This window comes from Rhinolophus sinicus, chromosome 1 (assembly GCF_057876585.1).
Source record: "Rhinolophus sinicus isolate RSI-liver-muscle chromosome 1, RSI-T2T, whole genome shotgun sequence".
Lineage (NCBI taxonomy): Eukaryota > Metazoa > Chordata > Mammalia > Chiroptera > Rhinolophidae > Rhinolophus > Rhinolophus sinicus.
The window spans coordinates 92,358,448-92,380,773 of record NC_142501.1 but is presented as its reverse complement, the minus strand read 5'-3'; the positions used below and the strand labels follow the sequence as shown (position 1 = coordinate 92,380,773).

Genomic DNA, 22,326 nt, shown 5'->3' with positions numbered 1-22,326 from the left:
GACAGAAAAAGCAGAGAACCATATGATTTCACTGATACGTGGTATATAAACCAAAAACAACAAAAGAACAAGACAAACAAATGAGAAACAAAAACTCAGAGACACAGACAATAGTTTAGTGGTTACCAGAGGGTAAGGGGGGTAGGGGGTGGGAGATGAGGGTAAAGGGGATCAAATATATGGTGATGGAAGGAGAACTGACTCTGGGTGGTGAACACACAATGGGATTTATAGATGATGTAATACAGAATTGTACACCTGAAATCTATGTAACTTTACTAACAATTGTCACCCCAATAACTTTAATTTTAAAAAAAAGAAAAGAAAACCGAGGTATCACTGTATTTGGGAGCTTAATGATTTACTTTGCCCAAATGATCTGGGTAATTACAAATCTGTGTCCTTTTTTCTTAAGGGTGGTTACTTTCCTCTATATCATTCTGAACTCCCTAAATCCGTGCTAGTTCTTGAAGGAGCTGCCCTCAAAGGCCAACCTAATAAATATCAACTGAATTCTTTAGATGTTACCAAGAAGGCAACAATGAAACTTCAAAGCTGAAAACCAGCAGAAGCAAAACGCTGTAGTTTCTCTACTCCTTACATTTGCGCCTGTGTGCCCAGGTTTCTGCCAATACCAGCATTAGAGTCCTGCTGTCCTAGTCTCATTTAGGCCCTTTGTGTCATGTCTTCCCCCTTACAGATTACACTGTCGCCAGCACAACCTGTTTTCTACATCGCAGCCAGAACCATCATTCTGAAACTTAGATATCACTTCTCTCTTTAAAAACCTCCAACTTGGCCCCATTACCCAGAGAATAAACTCCCAATTCCCAAAGTCTAAGCCAGATCCTGGTAAGTCTCCTAGCATCTAGCTCCAGTTTGTCTTTCGAGAGTTCTGTCCTTAATGAGCAGGCCCTTCTAAATCAGTGGTTCCCAGACGTTGATGTACTTTAAAATCATCTGTGAGCTTCCAAAAACCCAGTGCCCCGGTCACACCCCATATCAATCAAATCAGAGTGTCTTAAGCAGGTGAAGCCAGTAACTGGCAGCTTAGGTATGGTAATACCAAAACTACAATAGTATTTTGGCCACCCAGATTGCCTGGAGGACTAGAAACAGTTCTTAGAATGTTTTTTCCAAACCTGTTGTTATAATAAACACATGGTACAATAATTTGTTTTAGTGTATCTCAACTATTAAACTTTAAGCTCCTGGAAGGCAGGGTCTGTCTTTAATTTTTTTGCTACATTGATAATATTTAGGTGGTACTTGGCACCTAAGCAGCATCCAGCAATTGTTTGACAAATAGAATAACAAGTGAATGAACAAGTAAATAAATGAAGTATAACAAGCAGGAGCCTGGACTACAGTCAAGCTTAAGATGCCTTAAAAATAAGGAAGAATCTCCCTCACCTAAGAAACGAGGCCATTCATGTCTTTTTCATAAAGGGTGTGGGGACAGAGTCCCAGAGAGCAGTTTCCCGACTCTTGGCCTCACATGGAAAAGTGCTGGCTCAGGTAGTGAATGACCATCAACTGTGATTGGTTGGCCATCGGCTGTAACCGGTTGGCCAATTGGCTACTGATATAACTGCCAGGGCTGCGTTGATTGGTTGGTTGGTTGGCAGGCAGAAGAAGTGAATGGCGGACTGCAGATTGTGTGGCTCCTACTGCGTGTGCCTTGCCCGGCCACCAGCGAGAAAATAATGGTATGACTCCCCTACCTATGGCTCCGTGGGTGTTCCTTTTTGGCCTAGCCATATCCTGCGTTCTTATGTGGGGAGTGGGACCAGAGACCCCACATGACACCCTGCATGACAAAGGGAATCATTTTAAAGGATGGAGCACCCCATATTCCACTGAACTAATCACGATAGGCCTTGAAAATGATCGTGGTAGAAAGAGCATGTGTCAGGCAGGGTCTCTGGTCCCGCTCCCCACATAAGAACACAGGACATGGTGAGGCCAAAAAGGAACACCCATGGAGCCATAGATAGGGGAGTCATACCACTATATTCTCGCTGGTGGCTGGGTTGGAGACACAAAAGCAAACATCTGCCAGTACCCCAATCTGGGGGGTCTTCCTGCACCCCAGTCTCACTGGCAGCTGGGCAAGACACACAGGAAATAGGATCCACACGACCCGCAATCCGCCATCTGGTTCTCTGCCTATCAACCAACCAACCAGCATAGCCATGGCAATTATATCAGTGGCTAATTGGCTAACTGGTTACAGCTGATGGTCAACTAGTCACAGCTGATGGCCATCTACTACCCGAGCCAGCACCTTTCCACATGAGGCCAAGAGTCTGGAAACTGCTCTCTGGGACTCTGTCCCCACAGCATGGCTTGGAAATCAGGGGACCCGAAGTCTAGTCCTGTTCTGCCATTACCAAAAACAATTTCAGTAATTTGTCTTTATGAGTGCTTAATATGTTTCAGGTGCTTTACTTGTATTTCCTCATTTAATTCCCAACAACACTCCTACAAAGTAGGTATCATTAGTAACTTCATTTCATAGAGAAGGAGACTGAGGTTTACACAGGCTAGATAAATTGCCCAAGTTCCCACACTAGCGGAGCCAGATTTGAACCCAGGCAGCTTGTCCTCGGCACAGAGGCTGCCACCCAGGCTGTCCAGTTCTTCATCCTGGCTGCTCTAAACAGCTGGTTCACGTGGTTGTCACTGCCTCTGATGGCCTTTAGACTCACTTTGAGGAGATTTACAAGGGCCCAACCTCAGAGTTTGATTAACTAACCTGGGTGAGCCCTGGTTGTTGGTACTTGGTTTTCAATGCCTTCCAGCAGTTTGAATGTGTGACCAAGGTTGAGAGCTTCTGCTCTCTGCTCTGTCTGCCCTAAGCTGCCTCTGTCTGCCTGCGCAAAAGCCAGCTTTCTGGCTTCGGTTTCTTCCATACAAAGGTGGCTGAAACCACTTATCGTAGTGATCATTCAAGTTTGAATCCTTTGGATGTATCCCTGCCCCTCTTCCACCCCCAACATCATACCCAGGTGAAGAGGAGGCTCCTGGCATCTCCATACATGGACTCCCAGTCAGCCTCCTCCTGGGTCTTTCAGCCCCCACTAAAGAGAAATTGAAGCTGACATTGTAACACACTCTGTGGGCTGCAGTGAAGGAAATAAAAGCTGCCGAGCTCCTTAGGAAGAATAAGGAGGAATAAACATAGCCCAATGAGTACCTGTTGGTCCTACTGAGGATGCTCTTTCAGCCCTGGGGAAACGGACAAAGAGCACAGGCGATTCCACTAACTGGTCAAATAGCCCTTTCATAGACTTCCACGGTCTTCTCCACCTGCCTCAGAGTGAGGTATAGAGCTATAGAAAATCCAGCCTGTCCTCTTGGGAAGGGAAACCCCAAAGAGAAGCATAAGTGAGGGCTGAGCGAATGGAAACTACTGGTGGTTCAAGTATGTACTATTCACATAGGTGAATACCTGGGCCAAGACCTAGTAGTCCCCAGGGAGGAGGGGATTGCCCTTGGGAGGGTCTCTCTTAGTCTGCTGTGCTCCGAAGACAATGTGGATCAAGGTGGCTCCAGGATGATGCCTATGGAACTATTCAGACACGGATCTAGCTCCTCTGTAAGGCCAAAAGCTCAAACCACCCAAGAGAAATCTTATGGTCTAAGAATGACCAGGGCCCAGCCTCTAATTCTTGAGGCCATTCCACCTGGGTCTGGGCACAAAGACAGGATATACAATGTCTTTGTTTTGTTGAATTTGGCAATTCATTTACAGAAACTGAAACCTCTCTGTGCCTCTGCCATGTGCTCTATAGTATCCCAAGCTTTTCACATAGCACCGACCCTATATAGGTGTCCATTTTTCCAGTTAGACTCCAAACTGCAGGAGGGTGTGGCACGCCTATCTTGTTCAATGCAGTGTCCTCAGCTCCTAGTCCAATGCCTGTCCCTTCATAAGAGCTTGATATTCATTGAGTGAACAAATGATTAAATGTGAAGGTTATCTGACAAATGAATACAGCAACACTGGCTACCCCCTTCCAGGGCAAGTGATGAGACAGGAGCTAATCTGCTTATGACAAGACTCTCCCAGTTTAAATAGACTACATATGGCTTATGTGGGTTAAATAAAGATGTTTGCTTTTCTGACAGTTTCTTGTTTTCTTATAAAGCCCGCATAATTCTTAATTCTTATGCTCAATAATTCTTAATAACAAAACCAAACTATGGCTTCAGTGTTTGCAGTTCTTTAAAAATGTATGAATACCAAAGTCCATCAGAGGCCGTGACAACCACGTGAACCAGGCTGGCTAGAGTCATGGCCGCTGCTCCTAGAGTCTCCCTAACAGCAGTGAAGGTCAAAGCCCTGGAGAAGGCCATTTATTACCAGCAGGAAATGCAGAAAACACCCTGCCCTTTAATCTTCACATTACCTCAAGGAAAACAAGAAGCAACGCTATCATCTTATTCGTCCACAGAGGAAGCAGAGCCTCCTTTGGACACTCAGACTCTGATTTTAAAGCCTCATATCTTATGATTACATCAAAACACTTAAAGTGTTTTAAAGACTTCTTTCAGCAATACTCACAACAGTCACAAAAATAAATGTTATTATCCCCTTATTACAGATAAGGAAAATTGGTCTGGTTTCTACATGATTCCTTTTATAATCACAGAAATGGGGGGAAAACCAGGGATGGTGCCTTGCAATGCACAGGGCTAGTCCCACTGCCAACTTGCCTGAGCACTGGAGACAGTCACTGCAGACCCTGAGAGCACCCAAGATTTCTGAGCACATCCGATCTCTGTAGGTCTGTATGTGCATTTTTATATAGTGCTCCCTGTCCCAAGGTGCCCAAGGATATCACAGAAATAAATTAGGGGCCTGGCAATGGTGACAATGTAAAAAATTAAGAATCACAACCATTGGTAAACTAAAAAACGGGGAGCAGTAATTTTGTACTTGCATTAGTACGTAAGTGTCTTTATAAATGATAAAGGACTAATTTTTGTTCTGGAAATAAGTGTAACTCTCTTGTCCAGGATACAAACCTTGCTGCTATGAGAGCAATGGTCAATGACTAAACATTCCTAGAGCCCTAGCTTTGTACCAGGCACTTTACATTCTAAGCACTTCACATGCATTATATTGTTTGATTCTCACAACAACCCGAAGAGGTCGGCAGTATTATTGTCACTAATTTTTTAGATGAAGAAACTAAGGCCCAGCGTTTTACAGAACCCTCCAAGGGGACATAGCCAGGAGGAGGTGAGGCCAAGGTTTAGACCTGGGTCTCTTTGACTCAAAAGCTCATGCTTGGGAAGCCAGTTGGCTCAGTGGTTAGAGCACAGGGCTCATAACACCAAGGTTGCCGGTTTGATTCCCACATGGGCCAGTGAGCTGCGCCCTCCACAACTAGATGGAAAAAACAATGACTTGACTTGGAGTTGAGCTGTGCCCCCCACAAGTAGATTGAAAACAACAACTTGACATGGAGCTGATGGGTCCTGGAAAAACACACTGTTCCCCAATATTCCTCAATTAAAAAGAAAAAACAACTCATGCTCTTAATCATTATACTACATTGTCTCCAAAAAACAAAGACATTGTGCCACTCTGACTAGAATCAATTCTCTGTAGTTTAGGGAGACTGAAGGAATCCCAAATCCCAGAAAAATCAGTCAGCTAAAGTTACTCAGAAAGATTTCTGGTCATTAAGGTATTCCCTAAGTATGAGGCGAAAAAATATCAGGAACTTAAATGACACTAGAGTAGAAATACAGTTCAGATCCAATTACAGTGGATCTCAAGGGGGCTTCCATGTTCTTATTGTGTCTTGGAACTTTATTATATTAAATATTGCCTTCTCCAACTACTAGAGGACTCTGATCTTTCTTCCCTTCCTCCAAATTCTGGTACTTGTCTATACATCACAATTTAACCCTTGATTATATATTATCTTTTATTGTTCGTCTTTTTTTTTTCATGCATGCTAACTTTGTCTCCTCAACAAGATTTTACATTACCTAAAGCTATAAAGTAAGCTCACCCTTTTCAATCTATTGTGTGCTTACACTATGCACAAACGGGGTGCCTACAGAGCATAAGGAAGGTCCCTAGCATATTTATTGACTTGTTTGAATAATAGACTGGGGGTCTGTCATGCAGGGTCTCTGGTCCCGCTCCCGCTCTCAGCAGGTGGACACAGAGTATGGTGAGGCCAAAAAGGAACACCAACAGAGCCACGGATGGGGGTTCATACCACTATATTCTCGCTGGCGGCTGGGTTGGAGATACAGGAAGCAGGAGCCACACGATCCGCAATCCGCCATCCGCTTTTCTGCCAACCAACCAACAACCTTGCCAGTGAAGCCACGGCAGCTATATTAGTGGCTAATGGCTAACCAGTTACAGCTGATGGCCATCTGATCACAGCTGATGGCCATCTACTACCCAAGCTGGCACCTTTCCATGTGAGGTCAAGAGCCTGGTAACTGCTCTTTGGGACTCTGTCCCTACAAGGTCAGCAAACTTTTTCTGTAAAGGACCAGATAGTAGACATTTTAGGCTTTACAGGTCATCTTGTTTTTGTTGTAGCTACTGAACTCTGCTGTTGTAGGGTGAAAGCAGCCATAGCAACACAATGAACGTGGCTGTGCTCCAATAAAACTTTATTTACAACTCAGGCAGAGGGCCAGATTTGGCCGGTGGTCTGTAGTTTGTCACCCCAACAGAGCCTGTTTATGATAGGCTTGAGGGACTAGGCTGGGAAATGTTCTCATGTCTCAGCATTATGGAGGCTGATTCTACACCTCCCCTCAGGCCTCTAGCCTGAGTGTCCTAGTGTGTAGTGTCCTAGCTGCTGACCAAGCCAAGTGTTTTTCCAAAATGTTTTCCCTTGGACTTAAGTTTAGGTCAGCACAATATTTTGCAGTCTATTTTCCTCTGGGGCTTCATATATCAGTTTAAAAAGAGAAAAAAATCAATCACAAAGTTAAGAGCTGACATGGTAAGTTGTAACGACAATAAGTAATTAGAAAATTTTTCAAATGCATTCCACCCACGAGTCCCTGACACTTTTTCCAGACTGCTTTTTGTGGATTGCCATGTAAATCATCCTAGAGGGTTTGAAATAACATTTCACCTGGATTAAAAATCTGCAGAGAGCTCATTACCCCTTGCAGGAAGATATCCAGAACATTCGTCCTCCTAAAACAACTGCTTTCCTTTGAGAATGAGAGAATGGAAGGAAGGAAGGAAGGAAGGAAGGAAGGAAGGAAGGAAGGAAGGAAGGAAGGAAGGAAGGAAGGCTTTCTCTTAAAGTGTTCAGCCCTCAGTTTTGTTATAATATTAAAAGTCCTAACGGGCTGCTACTCTGACCTAATTTCAATACACATTAAGATTGTTCATTACTGTTTCTGGGCTTATCTACGGGCTTGTAAAGAGAGTTGCATTTGATGTAAACAGAGGTGGTTCAATAGAGAACTACAAAATTTGGAATTGGCAGCACCCTTCTAATTCAATCCCTTTATCCCACAGAGAAGTGAAGTGACTTGCCTACAACCGCGTACTCTCTGCTCATGTTAAATAATCCTAAGGCCATCCCTATGTGACCTCAGTGCTCCTTCGATGAACCAGCCAGCTCTGTACACACCTAGTTAATGTAAGAGGCAATTCAGATGCCCTGTTCTAAGGGACAATCTACTAACAAGCCGCCCCACACCCCTGTTCTGCCCCAGGACAAAACTCCTTTATATGAAATCAGCCATATTAAATAACAACTTTCTCAATTACGTGACACAGAGCCACTTGTTTTTAGAGATATGGCTGATACTGTCTACACAACTTCCATTGTCCCTTCCACAGTACACTCGCAAACAGGATTTGTCTTCTGCTGTCTCAACTCACCTTTCCTCATCTTGCTAACCAGGTGCTGAAATTAGTTACCACAGTCAATCATTTGCATACTAAGTTTATTATCTCTTGATGTGAAATTAAAGGTCCTTCCTCATGTCTCAGTGTGTTCTGGGCATTGGGAAGCAACTAAAAAGAAGTTAGGACAGAGATCCTCTAGGCCCACCAGGCGTTCCCCTGACTCTTGACAATGCCAGTAAAATAAATCGATTTTATGGGACCAGTAGAGAGAGGTAAAGGGAGATCAAAAGAGAATGTGCATGGATGGTGTCCCCACTCCAAAGAGTGGCAATTACCCCAGGCCCTCTCCAGGTCAAACTAGCTGAGACTGAATCCAGACAGCTGCTGGGCCTAACTGAAAAGTTCTGGCCCTTTTTACAGTCTACTCACTAGCAAAGGCTCACCCAGCAGGCCTCTTCCTTCCCCACGTCTGCCCCTTCTCATTCTGCTCCAAGTCTCTCTGATTCTTGTTTCAAATCTTAACCCCTTTGCAACCTTGTGGAACACAGAGCTATATCTCCTATATTATTTCTCCCTGTTTTCTGATAAGTATATGTTAGCTCACATCCTCTAGCTTATAAAAATACTGGGAATGAACTACCTTGGGAATTAATGTGTTCTTTGTCACTTATGCAGAACTTTGTTAAGAGGATTTGAGCTTTGGCTAGCCGATAGCACATGAAGGGTCCTTTCTGGGCTTCTGTTAGAAATGATGATGATGATTATTATAATAATAGGAACAGCTTTTTTTCATTTGCAGACATTTAACAGATTGCAATTTTTTTCAGGTGTATTTTCTCACTTGATCTCATTTACCCTGTAAAATTGTTAGGGCAGATGTTATGATCCCCAAGTTATAGGTCAGGTCACCGGCTGAAGGTCACATAGATAAAAAGAGGTTAAACTCATTTCCCTTTTCAGGGTCTGCCCTTTTCACTGTGCTCTGCTGCTTAAAAAAGAAATGAACTCTGCATTGAAAACAACTGATAACACACAGCTGCGATGTCTTTCCCTCCATTGGGAGAAAGAGGGCATTAATTCTTCACTTCTGTCATCCCTTAGTGTAAAATTCCTAGCAAAAAGGGCAATTCATACAGGCAACACAAGTCATTTTAGAATCACAGACTCCTAGGGGTATCCTGGAAGCTCTTCTTTCCCTCCATTCCAACACATTTCTACTCCAAGACAAATGCAAAAACTTAGAGGTGATTTATAGAGTAAGGAAAAGAGTAGTGAAAAAGCACACTATGTGTTTATATTTTTAGATGATTATGCCATAAAAAGTCAATTTAAATTTGTGTACAAACATTCATATATGGCTACAAAACCAAACATTTTTCAGTTCTATTTCTATTTGCAAACAATTTAAACATCCTGTGTTCTTACATTGCTTAGATGGTGAATTTTACCTTAGTCTTTACAGTGGCATAAAAGTCCCAGACCCAGACATTATTTTCTTTTCCATCATACTACAAACTTGTTTTAAATTTTGGTATACAACTTTATAATACCAAGTGTTAGCACAGATTTTCTCTCATAATGACCATTATAAAATATACATGAAACCCCAAAGTTACCAACATTTGTTCAAGGTACCATGCATGAGGTGGCTTCTGAAAACACAGTGGAAGCATGCCTGCACTGTGGAAGTCAATAGAAGCTGAAGTTATAAGGATTAAAGAAGAATTTGCATATTTACATGGTCTTTTACTCATATAGGGCCTGCAATTTAGTATATTTGAATAAGTGATGACAACCTGATTTTACACAGATCATTCAAGTAGAAAATAGGTAGGAGTCTGTCTTCATTCTAGAAGTTTCGAACTTAAAGAATTTGGGTAAAGACAAATTTTGAAAAGAGAACAAAGCTATGTATTTTTTTCTGAGTGTGATTTCTAATCTTCAAGGTGTTTTCTTTCTTTTTTCCTTTACAATATGGAAAGCTTAAAAAAAAAAAAAGCTTTCCATTTTTTTCCTGTTGTTCTTAGAATGTGAACTCAGAAAGAGCAAGACTTGCTATTGTATGCTCTTTTATCCCAACTTGGATTTCAGTATTCTATAAATCATGAGCTTAAAAAAAAAAAAAAAAAAAAAAAGTTGAAATTTAATGAGTAAATTCAACTAACTTGTGGTTCAGTTCAATAGAATAAGCATTTACTATATCTCCATTCAGCACAAAGCATTGAACAAGTACTAGGGAGACAACTAGGGTGTACCCATGCTCCCTGAAGTGATCAGAAGGTAGACTTTGCCCATAGGCCCCAAGACTCAGGGATAAACTCCTGTACAAAAGAAATGTTAAAGGTTTATTGAAAGATTTTAACAAAAGTATACCTACAGTTATGCATATACCAGAGTGATAAATATTCACCTTTCTCCCAAGGTGTAAAGAGCAAATCCCTCATAACAAACTTTCCAAATGCCCATTGCCCTCATCAGAAAAGACTTTAAGTATTGAGAAGCTGTCAAGCTCACGGCAGTGGATATACGTTTTCTAAACTTCTAATTCTTACTTGAAGACTCAAAAATTACCACTGGCGACAATTGTCTCTTGTTTTCCTGGAAGTGGCAGGTGCACGTTATTTTCAAAAAATTGTCTGTCAAATATCTGCCTGAATAACCATAATTTGTGATCTTTCTTTCAAGTAAAGAGTGTTCCATGAAAATAAAAATAAAAACACTAGTTCAGCTTGCAATTCAAGCAGGGAAGTGTTTTCCTGGAGATAAACATGGCGCTTTGGTCTTCGGCACACGTGCTTTGTGCATACTTCCTATTTTCCCCCACACAGAATTTAAAAAGTGTACCCAAGAGTTACTTTAATAAAATTAAACTTCTACTATTTTATCAAGACCACTTTCAAGTGACACTAGCTTTCACATTTTGGTGCCTATGCCTTGATTCCTGCTAAGACACCTGCACTTTTACCCACCATTATTTTGCGCCATTGGTGCAAATGTCAACACAGAAAAAGATTAAAATAAGTCTTAGTGTTGTCATGAAAATGGTTTTGACCTGGCAGACCCCTTGAAAGGGTCTCAGGGACCCCCTGGAGTTCCAGGACCACATTTGGAGAACTACTGGGTGTCAGCGCATGCAAAAATCAGTTCTTTCTCTTCTGTTATTAATGCTTGAGGCTTATTTATTATTGTAGGTTTGATCACTGCGCGCCAAAAGAAAAGACACACCAAGGCGTCAAACACATCCAAGAGATACATCCTATCGCGCGTGCAGCTCAAAGGCGCACCAGGAAGAAAACAGCTGGGGACTGAGTGGGAGGAATTCAGACCTCTGGCCCCGGCTTGCGGTTGCCAGGGGCAACGATCGTCAGCGGGAGGGAGCGCGGCCATCGATTAGTTGCGTCTTGCGTCCGTCGCGGAAGGAAAGGGGGTGGCTGAAGGAAGAAGGCCTCCCCGGACGTGTGGTCGCCGCGTGTCCTCGGTGGCGAGGCGGCTCGCTCGTTCTGCGATCTATTAGAGTGGCTTCCGAGGGCCCCGGGTTGATGTCGGGGAGGGAGGGAAGATGGCGGCCGTGGCGGCGGGCGGCCTGGTGGGGAAGGGGCGAGACATCAGCCTGGCGGCCCTGCAGCGCCACGACCCCTATATCAACCGCATCGTAGACGTGGCCAGCCAGGTGGCTCTGTACACTTTCGGCCATCGGGCCAACGAGTGGGTGCGTGCGGACGCGACGGGCCGTGCAGGCAGGGCTGGGGGGGACGCGTTCGTCCGACCCGGGCTCGAGCCGCCGGCGGGGGAGGAGACGCGAGGCCGGGAGCTAGATGGTGGGGGTCGCGGGCCCGGGCCGAAGCTGCGGAGATTGTACCCCGGGGCCTGGGAGGAGGGGGGCCGGTCTGTGAAACCACCTGCACCCGGGGAGTAGCCCACGTTGGGAGACCAGACCGGTCGGGGACAGGACCTGAGAACGGAAGGAGAGGGAGGACTTGAGGCCGGAAGACTGATGTGCTCCGAGAAAGCGGAGCGCGATTCTGTTACCGGAAAACGGGCTGAGAGGCAAGGAGAGGGGACAAGTGAGAGAGGAGAGTTCTGGTTCTGCAACTTCAGTCTCATTTGGGTCAAAGAGAAATCAGACCTTGGCAGAAGGGGAGAAATCGGAAGTTGCGAAGTCAGGGAATAATACACCGGAAAAAAGCAAACGTCGGGAAATAAAAGACAAAATGGGGCTGGGTCTAACGCTTAAAAGGAGGCTGACTCTTGGAAAGGTTATTACACACCGCCCACCAAGACCAAACATGAGTTACATGTTTGAGTCCATTTGGGAGCCGAAGTATTTTAATGCTCTTCTCAAAGCAGAGCCCTAATAAATAGCAGTGGAATGGTATTCGGTTTTTCTCATAATTAGAAGCGGGGTAGGAGCTAAGACACTTGAATCCTGTCGCAGGAATTACTGCGTGTGATTTTGTAACCCACCCAACTGGAATGTAGAGAGATGGAGTTTTTTCTTGTCCAAATAATGTTAATCCGTCAATTATATCACTGTCCCTCAATTACTTTTAAATAAGTTGCAAAATGGTATAAAGCACAGAGCCTGGGTGAATAGACTGATTTCAGATGATTTTTTAAAATGTATTCTCCTAGACAGTAACAAATACCAAAATTTAAGCAAAAACATCCATATTGAACAAATTCATGTATTTTTAAACACCCACATTCATTTATATAGCCTAATTATTCACCTGAAAATCACTAACAAAAATAAACAGGTAAGTCCTAACATAGGAGAGAAGAGAACGGTTTTGCCCTAAATTCTCAACTGGGGAAAGTTACTGAAATGGGGCAAGGAATTTAGGGCTGCTCTCCTAGTAGCCAAGCAAGAAAGGAGACACGGAGAGCTCATTAATATTCATTCTTCTGTAGCAGGAAGTATACCACTTGGTCAGGAGAGAGGTTATTTCTCCTTCGTTTTCAGAGGAAATTTGCAGCCTGGGTCTTCATATAAAGGACATTGAACAGCATGGTGCACAATTTCATGAATGGCAACCTACAAAAATGCAAAGATACTCTCCATATGACTATTACACTCCTCTGTAAAAAAAATGCCAAAGGCATAATGTCATAATTCTGTCAAGGTAGTTCTGTAGAAGAGATAAGGATGGGGGATGCATAGTTCTATAAACTGACTTGACACTAGGATTAGAGTCTGGAGAATCCTGAGAAATTAACATGTAGAGGAGAGCATTCCTCTTGAACACTGATTGTTTCTTATGGGCTTTTGACAGGATCTGCGAGATAGATACCTGTTAAAATAGTTACAGAGGTTTATTAGAGACCCAGTGAAGCCCTTCTAAAGCCTCATGGAATGGCAGAAGTGTCACAATGCATTTTTTACAGGATCGTGTTTTCCTGCTTCCTGGACTTGCTTCAGACAGGGCATAATTCATTCAGTAAAAGGTCATTCTTTTCAAAGTAATCTTCAAGGCTGTGTGCTAGCCAGAAAAAAAAAGAGAGACCCAGTTTAGCTGCAGACCTAGTTTAGTTGCTGGGGGTAAACAAATTGTCACCATTGTCTCCATATGCCATCACTCAGGCCTTCTGGATGGGAGCCTTTTGAATGTAAACCTAATAAAGAACATTCTTGAGAATGAAGGAGAAAGCGAATGCAAGAAGGCAGGTAGGGTGTACAGGAAAGGAGTTATTACACTGAAAATAGATGGAGAATGACGTATGTATTCAGAGCAGGAGAAATTAGGAAGAGTGGACAGAAAATGAGCTGCTTTAAGAAAGGTTATGTCATGACTGGGATAGGAATATTTTAGAGCTAGACCTACTTCCCACTACCAGGAAAGACCACTCCCCCAGAATACCTGTGTGTCAAAGAATATCACCCTGGTGTTATTTTTACCACTCAGCCCTTAGAGCAGTAGTTCTTAACTGGCATTGATTTTGCCTCCAGGCAACATTTGACAGTGTCTGGAGAAAATTGTTGGTTGTTGCCCTGAGGGAGTGTATTGTGTTACGGACATCTAGAGGGTAGAGGCCAGAGATGCTGCTAAATGTCCTACAAAAGTGCTGAGCTCGAGAAACTGCCTCAGTAACTAGTGTTCTGTTGTTTCTGGCTAGTGATTTTCTGAGTTCTGTGTATCAAAATCTCTGGCTCTGAAGCCCAAGCATTTGGTGTTTGCTGAAAGCTTCCTAGGTGACTCGAGTGCTACATACATGCCTGAGACAGATTTACAGGGTAGATGGAGACCTACTTTTTCATCATTTAGAATAATGAGTAGTATTGCATTGAGTTGTTGTAAATGTTTCAAACATTGTGCTGAGTCCCAATAATTTGCAAATTAGCATGTTTATATTCCACTGTATTTAAAATTTTGAACTGCTTAATTTTTCAGCACTTGTTGGATTATTTTTAATAGAGTATACTATTAGATCATTAAATTGAGCTTTTAAATTTTAGGCTAAAATTCCCCAGAACTGTGAACTAATACTTTAACATAAAAGTCTTCCTTGCTATTTGGAGGCCCCAAGCAGGATCTAATAAAGTTGTGTTTTAACTATTTCACATTCTCCCAACCCTGGGCTTTGTCCAGAAAGGAAAAAAATTAAAAGTCTGGTTACCTAGGATAATGCAGGAATTTGAGCTGTTTCAGCCTTAATAGACCAGAGTTTACACTTCCAAAGCCCTCTTTATCCAGGTGTTATAGAGCCTTTGATGAAAAATACGTTTTTTCTTATTAAAAGATCCTGAGTGGTGTAGGTTGGTTATCTCTTTTCAGTGGAGAAATTGAGACATAGAATAATAAACTGTTTAGCCCAATATGACCCAGCAAGAACCCCACTACAGGTCCAATATTATAATCACTGAAACACATTTACTTTCTGTGAACAAACTCATGCTTTTTGTGTATGATGCTATATATATATATATATATATATATATATATATATATATATATATATATATCAGTTTTAAGAATTGCTTGTGAGTTAAAGAGTAATTTCAGAAGCGTACTTTTTACATTTCTGATTCTAGATTTTTCAAAACTAAAATTGGGTATTAAAGTCTTTTTTCTTAAAAGGTAATTTCCATTACTATTTCATTAAGGAAGGAAACAAGTCAAAACTTTTGGCTTTATTTGTGTAGATGCATGTAAATATCCCAATTTGGGTATCTAAGATGAAACAGTCCAAGGTCAAATATTCTAGACAGGAAAGTGTTTTGACCTTGTAGCAACAGACTGACAGTGCCTATAGGTTCAAAGCCCGAGTTCCATCACCTATATCTCGGCTTCAGTTTCCTGACTAATAAATAATACTAAATATTTAATTTTTACAAATTTATTCTTAAAGGCATTGTGGGCTGGTAAATACTTGCCAACAGTACTAATTAAACTTTAGGGACACCCACAAATACTTAGACTGTTTAGGTAGCATTTCTTGTACTGTAGTAGCCATTTTCTCAGTGATTAATATTGTGTTGGTTTGAGTTGAAGTAATTCTTAGAGCTTAAAGTTCGCTCAGGATATACATTTCTCAATGGGTAGCAATTAACCACATTTGTTTACCAAAAAAAAAAAAAAAGAAAGAAATAATGTTTCTGTGTAATTTTTTTCATTTTGACAATATTTTTCAAAGCACAGTGGCAAATGGGCCCCATTTGAGAAATAAGTATACTTTTCATACTACATTGAAGTGATTTATACAAATTTCATAGTAAATCCAGTTTAAGAATGAACTCCTTAACTTTCTTACTAATGTTTATATATTAAAGAAAAGGCTGGCTAAAATTGTTTTAACTGTTATAAATTCTTTATTTCTAATTGTATAGAATTTATTTCACAATATTCTATAATGAGGATTAAAAATCTTGTTACTAACTAATTTACTCTTAATAGCTATTTGCTCTTAAAACACAGTGTTTGGTGATGTTTGACATAATTTTGGCCATTGTGGATTTTGTTTTCGTGATTCCTAATATAGTTCTATGGGCGGAGAATATGTTATTGAACTAAAGCAGTGCACACATCAGAATCACCTGGATAGCTTAATAAAAAAACGAGATTGCTGAGCAGAGTTTCTGACTCCAGTAGGGCTGGGGATGGACCCATGCATTTGCATTTCTTACAAGTTCCCAGTGATGCTACTGCTGCTAAGGGGACCCGATGAACTATGAGACCCACTGAACCACAGTGATGAAGAAGACTGCTGAAATCGAGCTTATGAAAGGCTCATGCTTCCAATTCTGTGTGTGTGCCTTTAAAAGTTATCATTTTAATATTATGCCTTTGTTCTTAAAGAGTGGGTTTTCACCAAAATTACCGAGTAAACATTGAACGATTTTGGTAATGGGTATTAATAGTAAAATCCTGTGAGATTAAATAGAATGCTGACATTAAAGCATGTAAATAGCAAACGTACATTTTAAAATTCTGAGTTATGGTAGTCTGATTACTAGTTAACCAAACAAATGGGTATTTAATTTTTTTTTCAAATGCAATGTATTGAACATTCTTATCAGGGCCTGGTCCTACCTTCGTTGAAGTGGAAAAGAGCCTTTCCAAGTGAACTAAAATTATACTTGACCACCGCTCCCAGTTTCTTTCAGGCACATTTTTTGAGTCCTAGCTCAGTAATGTTTCTAACTTGATTTCAAAAATCAGAACTTGACTCTAAATATTCCACACCCAGTAGGTGATTATCTGAAAACTCCAGCCTCATTGCTGTCTTCTATGTAGTAGTCAAAGTAGAGTTATTGGCACATCATCTCCTCTCTTGGGTGACAGAATGTAGCAAGAGAAAATGAACCCAGAAAATAAAGAGCAGGGTAATGAGATACAGACATCATTGATTCTGCAGGTTGCCATATACCTAGTTCGGAGGGTAGAGGAAATGGCAGCACACTTACTACAACCTCTTCTTTCTAATGAAATCCATGGAGCACAGTTATTTTCTTACTGTTTTAGCCAAAGGTGTGTTGCTATCCCTGTATTTGGTAAGGAGAGATAATGATGGCTTACTTTGTAAATGACAAAAGGAGAGTGACTGTTCCCTGCTGCTTAATCAGCAGAGCCACAGACTAGTAGAGAAACTGCTTTTCTCCTTTCTCTAAGAATAACCCCTCTTAGATTAGATGCTTAGATTTGGCCCTGCTGGAAACTGGGTAGAATTCCTCTTCCGTAAGAAGTTTCTGTTCTCTAACCTCTGTGAATGTTTACTGTTGATGAAAATATACGTATTTTGCTGTGTGTTTTGTTTTTATTTTTTAGGAGAAGACTGATGTGGAAGGAACCTTATTTGTTTACACAAGGTACGAGTCTTTTAGTTTTATAAAGAAACTGACGGTCATTCTTAATTGTAGTTTTATTTCAAAGAGAAGTAAAAGAACTGAATCTTAATTTTGAGTTTTTAGTTAACATAAGGAACGGAATACTGAATAATGCCACCTGGGATAGTGTGAGGCATACTAATTTCAGAATATAATTTAAACTTCAATATAGATGAATCTCTGTGTTCTTTTAAAAGTAGCATTAAGTAACTAATTCAAATGAATGATACATCATTCTTGATTATAGTGCATTGGCAACAAGCTAGAAGTACACTATTAAGAATCTTAGATTATTTAATCAATATTTAGAAAAGGGTTTTATTGATGTGTCTCCCTCCCCCTGCCCTTCACTTTTTAAAGAAGCATAATCCAAAATTAAAGATGTCTTTGAGTCCTCCATTGTCTAGTTAATAGAGTACATTTCAGGATAGGTTTAATAAATGCTTTAAATTAATTATTGAAAAATTTAATAATCAGCTTATGTTAGTAATTTATCAGATATTCTTAATATCACACATGTACACAGAGACATATAGTATATATATTGTCTTAATAGCTGAACTTTTTATTCACATAAAGTGTCACGGCTGAACTCCATCACTCTCAATGCGGTACAAAGATAAACACGGAGGCCTAGCACAAACCCTTCCAGGGCTAACATTTCCCTGGGAGACAGAAAATACACACACATACACACACACACAAAAGTGTATATTTTTTACACGTACACTCATATTTAAAGATGAACCACAATGCAGACAGGCTATCCTAAGTGCAAGCTGATGGATTATAAGCAAGACATTGGCTACTGAGGTTGTGGGAGGCTTTAGAGAGCCCGTGAGTCCTGAGCAGGCCTCAGGAATGAGGTGGGACTTAATCGCATAGGAAAGGGGGGAGGGCAGTCTCCAGCAGAGGCATGGAACCTATTGTGATAAAGGGACAGTCATACAAATGACTGGTGCAGAGAGCTTATCCTGGCTTATATTCATTAGAAGTTGACAGTAAGGGTAAAGCGATTTGGCTGGCTTAGAATGTCAGACTAAGGATTTCGAAATTTATTTTCTTAGCAGTATGGAGTCACTGAAGGTTTGCAAACAGGGGTAACAGAATGACAGTAAAATGTGTGGGAAAAGTCAGTGTATCAGCGTTGTGAGGGCGCATTGGTTCTGGAAGAAACTGGAGATAGGGAAAGACATTGAAAAGATGACTGCAGTGGAGTAGATATGAGATGATGAGCGTATGGACCAGAGTGACAGAAGTTGTAATGGAAAGGATTTATTGAAAGACTATATAGAAGGGATGGTGAAATTTTAAAATAACATTAAGATTTTGAAATGGAAGTCTCAGAGAATGACGTAATCATTGATGGACTGGAAAAATAGGAGGTCAAGAATCTGGTTTGAGGATAAATTTTAGTTTTATTTTGAAATAATGGTTTTGGAGTGATAGCAGGACATTCAAATGGAGACATCCAGCCACTCGAGATAAGGTCAAGGCTGGAGATACAGTTTGGAGTCATCTGCATGAATTTGGTCATTGAAACCGTGAGAGAAAAACATGTTCTCTGAAGGAGAGAGTATAAAGAGGAAGCTGAGGAAAACTAATGGCTGGTTTTAGAGCCAGCAGGTACAGAGATGAGTCGGCCATGACGGTAAAAGCAGAGCTAGAAGAGTGCAGAGGCCAGATGCGGGCACAGCAAGAACAGTGCAGGCAACGCGCTAGTCTGTGGGTGGAAGGAGAAGTGGGAGTGGAAAGAAAGGAAGAGGGAGGGCTTTGGAGTATGTTAGGAGGAGGGCAGTTTATTCAGTTTCAGAAATGCAGTGGGAGTGCCCAAGAGTCACTGGCTGTATTAGTTTACATTATATTCCAAACATTCCAAAAGCATCAGAACAACACCGAGTGAGTTTATTCAGTATAGACTACTCTTGAGAATTCCGAAGTGTGAAAAGAAAACCAAACAATTGAACTTTACAGTGCACCAAGCACATGATCTGCATTCTCATTCATTTCCCATAACAAGTATTTTTCTTTTGAGAAGTGAAAGGAAAGATAATATTTAATATGCATTAATAATTTTTCAGGGATTTTTTAGTAGGGTTATTATTATCATCATCATCATCATTATTTTGAGTACATAAGAGTAACAGATTATACAAGTATTTTGTACCCAAACCAAATATAGGTTTGCATTTTCAGGGACTTCTTAATTTACTTTGAGTTCCTAATGGAGCTGTCAGTTAAACAAACCATTGAATTGGGAAACAGATCCTCCCCTGTTTCTCTCTTGTCTTCCCCATATCTAACCCCTCAAGAATAGGAGCCCTCTCTACTCTCTCCCTTCTTCCCCCAGAGGGGCGAAGCTCCGTCCCCTGCCAGATTCTAGTGTGTTGAGATCTTTCCTCACTAGAAAAATGACAGAAAGCTCATAAAAATCAAAAGGAGTCTTGGGTACAGGTAGTGGAGCTGCCGGTGATATATTTTGCTTTAGAGCAATTGGCACATTACCCCCTGAGCCCATTTTATAAATTAGGAGATGGTATAGTACCCATACTATTTCAGAGGGGGTCCTGTTGTGATAATGAAATACTTGGAGTCCAATTCTGATTCTATATAAAAACATGTGATCCGACTTTAAAAATTATTTCCTTCTTTGTTTTCTCTCATGTCTTCTTTTCTGTAACAAAGTTCATAGAGACACCCATGGGTCATTTCTAACCTTGACACTTCCAAAGGACCCTCTGTCAGAGATTGTTGGAAGTCAATTTTCATTCTTCCTCAGAATTTAAGTTGAAATGATTGTCATGATTATTTCTGGTTTTGATTATAATGCCTACCTCTACTTTACCTCTTTGTCAAATAAATTAGGCAAGGATTGCCTTCCATCAATTTTAAAATTGGAGGACTCAAAAGGATATTCTGTAAGTGGTGATGTAGCTATACTTATCAGCATCAAATGGTTAGAGGTGAAATAAAACTAAGATATAAACACCTGTTCTTCCTATTGTTCATAACATTTCTGTGGGTTTGTTACCCCGGTGCCCTAGTTTAAAGTAAATAAGTGAATTCTGCTTTCACTTTCAATGTGTATGCATGTAGTGTTTCATTTGTTACCAGAAGTTGCATTGTTGAATTGCTATTTGGCTGTCACCCCAGGGTATACATATACGTAGTTGTAGAGTTCATACTCTATAATTTGGGTTCTTTCTACCTGACAGAGAGTAGGCACCAAGGTTTATTTAATGAAATGAAAAAGAGTCACTAATGCCATATTTTTATGGAGAAAACTTTATAGTAGTTGATCCATAAAGCTGTTTGCTTTGTATTAAAGAAAACAAAATATCTGCTCTTTGCATTAAATTATATAAACTTTTAATTATACTGTATTTCCTCACAAGTTCATTGACCAGAGTTTCATTATTTCTCTAAAAAAATTAATGCAGTTTTCAATTTCAGACCAACACCAACATTTTCTATGAAAAATTTCTTTATTGTGATGTACACTCTGTATTATCAAGATTCTTTAGGAAGAGGGGTGGTAGATGAGGGTAAATGGGATCAAATATATGGTGATGGAAGGAGAACTGACTCTGGGTGGAAAACACACAATGTGAGGTATAGATGATGTAATACCGAGTTGTACACGTGAAACCTATGTAAATTTACTAACAATCGTCACCCCAATCAACTTTTAATTTAAAAAAAATAAAAATAAAAACATGAAAAAAAGATTCTTTAAATGTAATTTTTAAAATAGTAGTTACTATTTTACAACCTTTTTTTTTACAACTATTTTACAAGCCTTAAAGGAATTTACAACCTAGATAGGGAAACAAGATATTTATACACATAGTAAAATAAGTAGGGCTTGATTTTACCAAAGGATCAGTAATGGCAGTCATGCTGCATGTGTTACATAATACGTTAATGGTATTAACCAATAGTAAAAAATCATTGCTTTGTGTGTGTACAGTCCGCTTACACAAAGTTGTATATACATACGAAAAGGTTGAAGACATGTAGGAATGTAGTTATAGTGAAAGTGTACTATACTGAACCACTTGTCTTTTGATGTCCTCCCAACCCTTGTGACTCTTAGGTCTGCATCTCCAAAGCATGGTTTCACCATTATGAATAGGCTGAGCATGGAGAATAGGACAGAACCCATTACTAAAGACCTGGATTTCCAGCTCCAGGACCCTTTCCTTCTCTACAGAAATGCCAGATGTGAGTCTTTCTTACTGCATTGGGTAGTTTTATTTGTGCAGTTTGGCCAAGTATTTAAAATTGTACAGTGTATGTCTTTGTGTTTGTTTGGTATCAGTGGTTGTAGCGATTGGCATTGGCTAGCGTGGGAAATGCTTGTCTAATTGATGGAATAGCTGCTTATTTGGGAACCTTTAAGTGAATATGATGTTGTAGATATTTAAACCCTGTTTTCTGCAGTTAGACCACTTTGTAGTGTGAACCCATCAGGCTATAAGCCTGAGCAGGGCTGGGTGAGGAGTTCGTGGTCAGGAGTCTGCAGAGGGAGACGTAGGTGGTACTGTACAACACAGAATTAGTGATTCAGCTGATGCACTATTTCGTATGTGTCACTTCTGACTGAGCCGTCTTCTGATAATATGTTTGAGGGAGAGGGACGATATTCTATAAGTGCCATCTTTTAAATATATAGTTAATGAAAAATAAAGTCCGAAGAGTTTGGGTTCTTAAGAATTTTATAAGACTGTGTAATGTTAAAGTTATATTAGAAAACTAAATGGTCCTTGTCAGATTCGAAATGAGGTAGCAATTGCCTATCCAATATTCTGTTTCCATTTTACTCCTGTATCTTATCTGAACACTTGTGCTGGACTATTGGGCAGCCCAGAGAAAAATTGATGAAAAATATATAAACTGCAGAAGCATTTCCATATATAGAAAACGAGAGCATACTAATGAATATATAAATGTTTCTGTGCACGCACAGGCTCTGTGCATTGTGGATAATTTTCAAAAAGACCTTGTAGTTAAATGTTTTCCGTACATTTTCTACCCTACTCTTTGAGCTCAAGATACAAGGGTTTGCCTACTATATACTGTTCAGTGTAATCTTAATCATGTAATATAAGTAATATTTAATGTTTAAACCCCAATGAATTGTTTT

At 40.5% G+C, this 22,326-nt stretch overlaps 2 protein-coding genes across 49 annotated transcripts in view; one reads left to right on the top strand and one right to left on the bottom strand.

The window, feature by feature from the left end:
* The window catches only part of CACNA1C (calcium voltage-gated channel subunit alpha1 C), a 721,586-nt gene that overhangs the window by 679,206 nt on the left and 20,054 nt on the right, over positions 1-22,326 (bottom strand). The gene's annotated exons all lie outside the window — the stretch shown is intronic.
* Positions 11,164-22,326, top strand: part of DCP1B (decapping mRNA 1B) — a 51,840-nt gene continuing 40,677 nt past the window's right edge. Inside the window, exons 1-3 of one of the 5 annotated variants that reach the window (XM_088801833.1) lie at positions 11,164-11,567; positions 17,122-17,162; positions 21,277-21,404. In XM_088801833.1, the coding sequence (XP_088657959.1) occupies positions 11,418-11,567; positions 17,122-17,162; positions 21,277-21,404 (319 nt within the window). In that variant the 5' untranslated portion in view covers positions 11,164-11,417. The remainder of the gene's footprint in view (positions 11,568-17,121; positions 17,163-21,276; positions 21,405-22,326) is intronic. The other 4 variants (XM_074325163.2, XM_074325164.2, XM_019757273.3 and 1 more) reach the window with 4 other exon arrangements.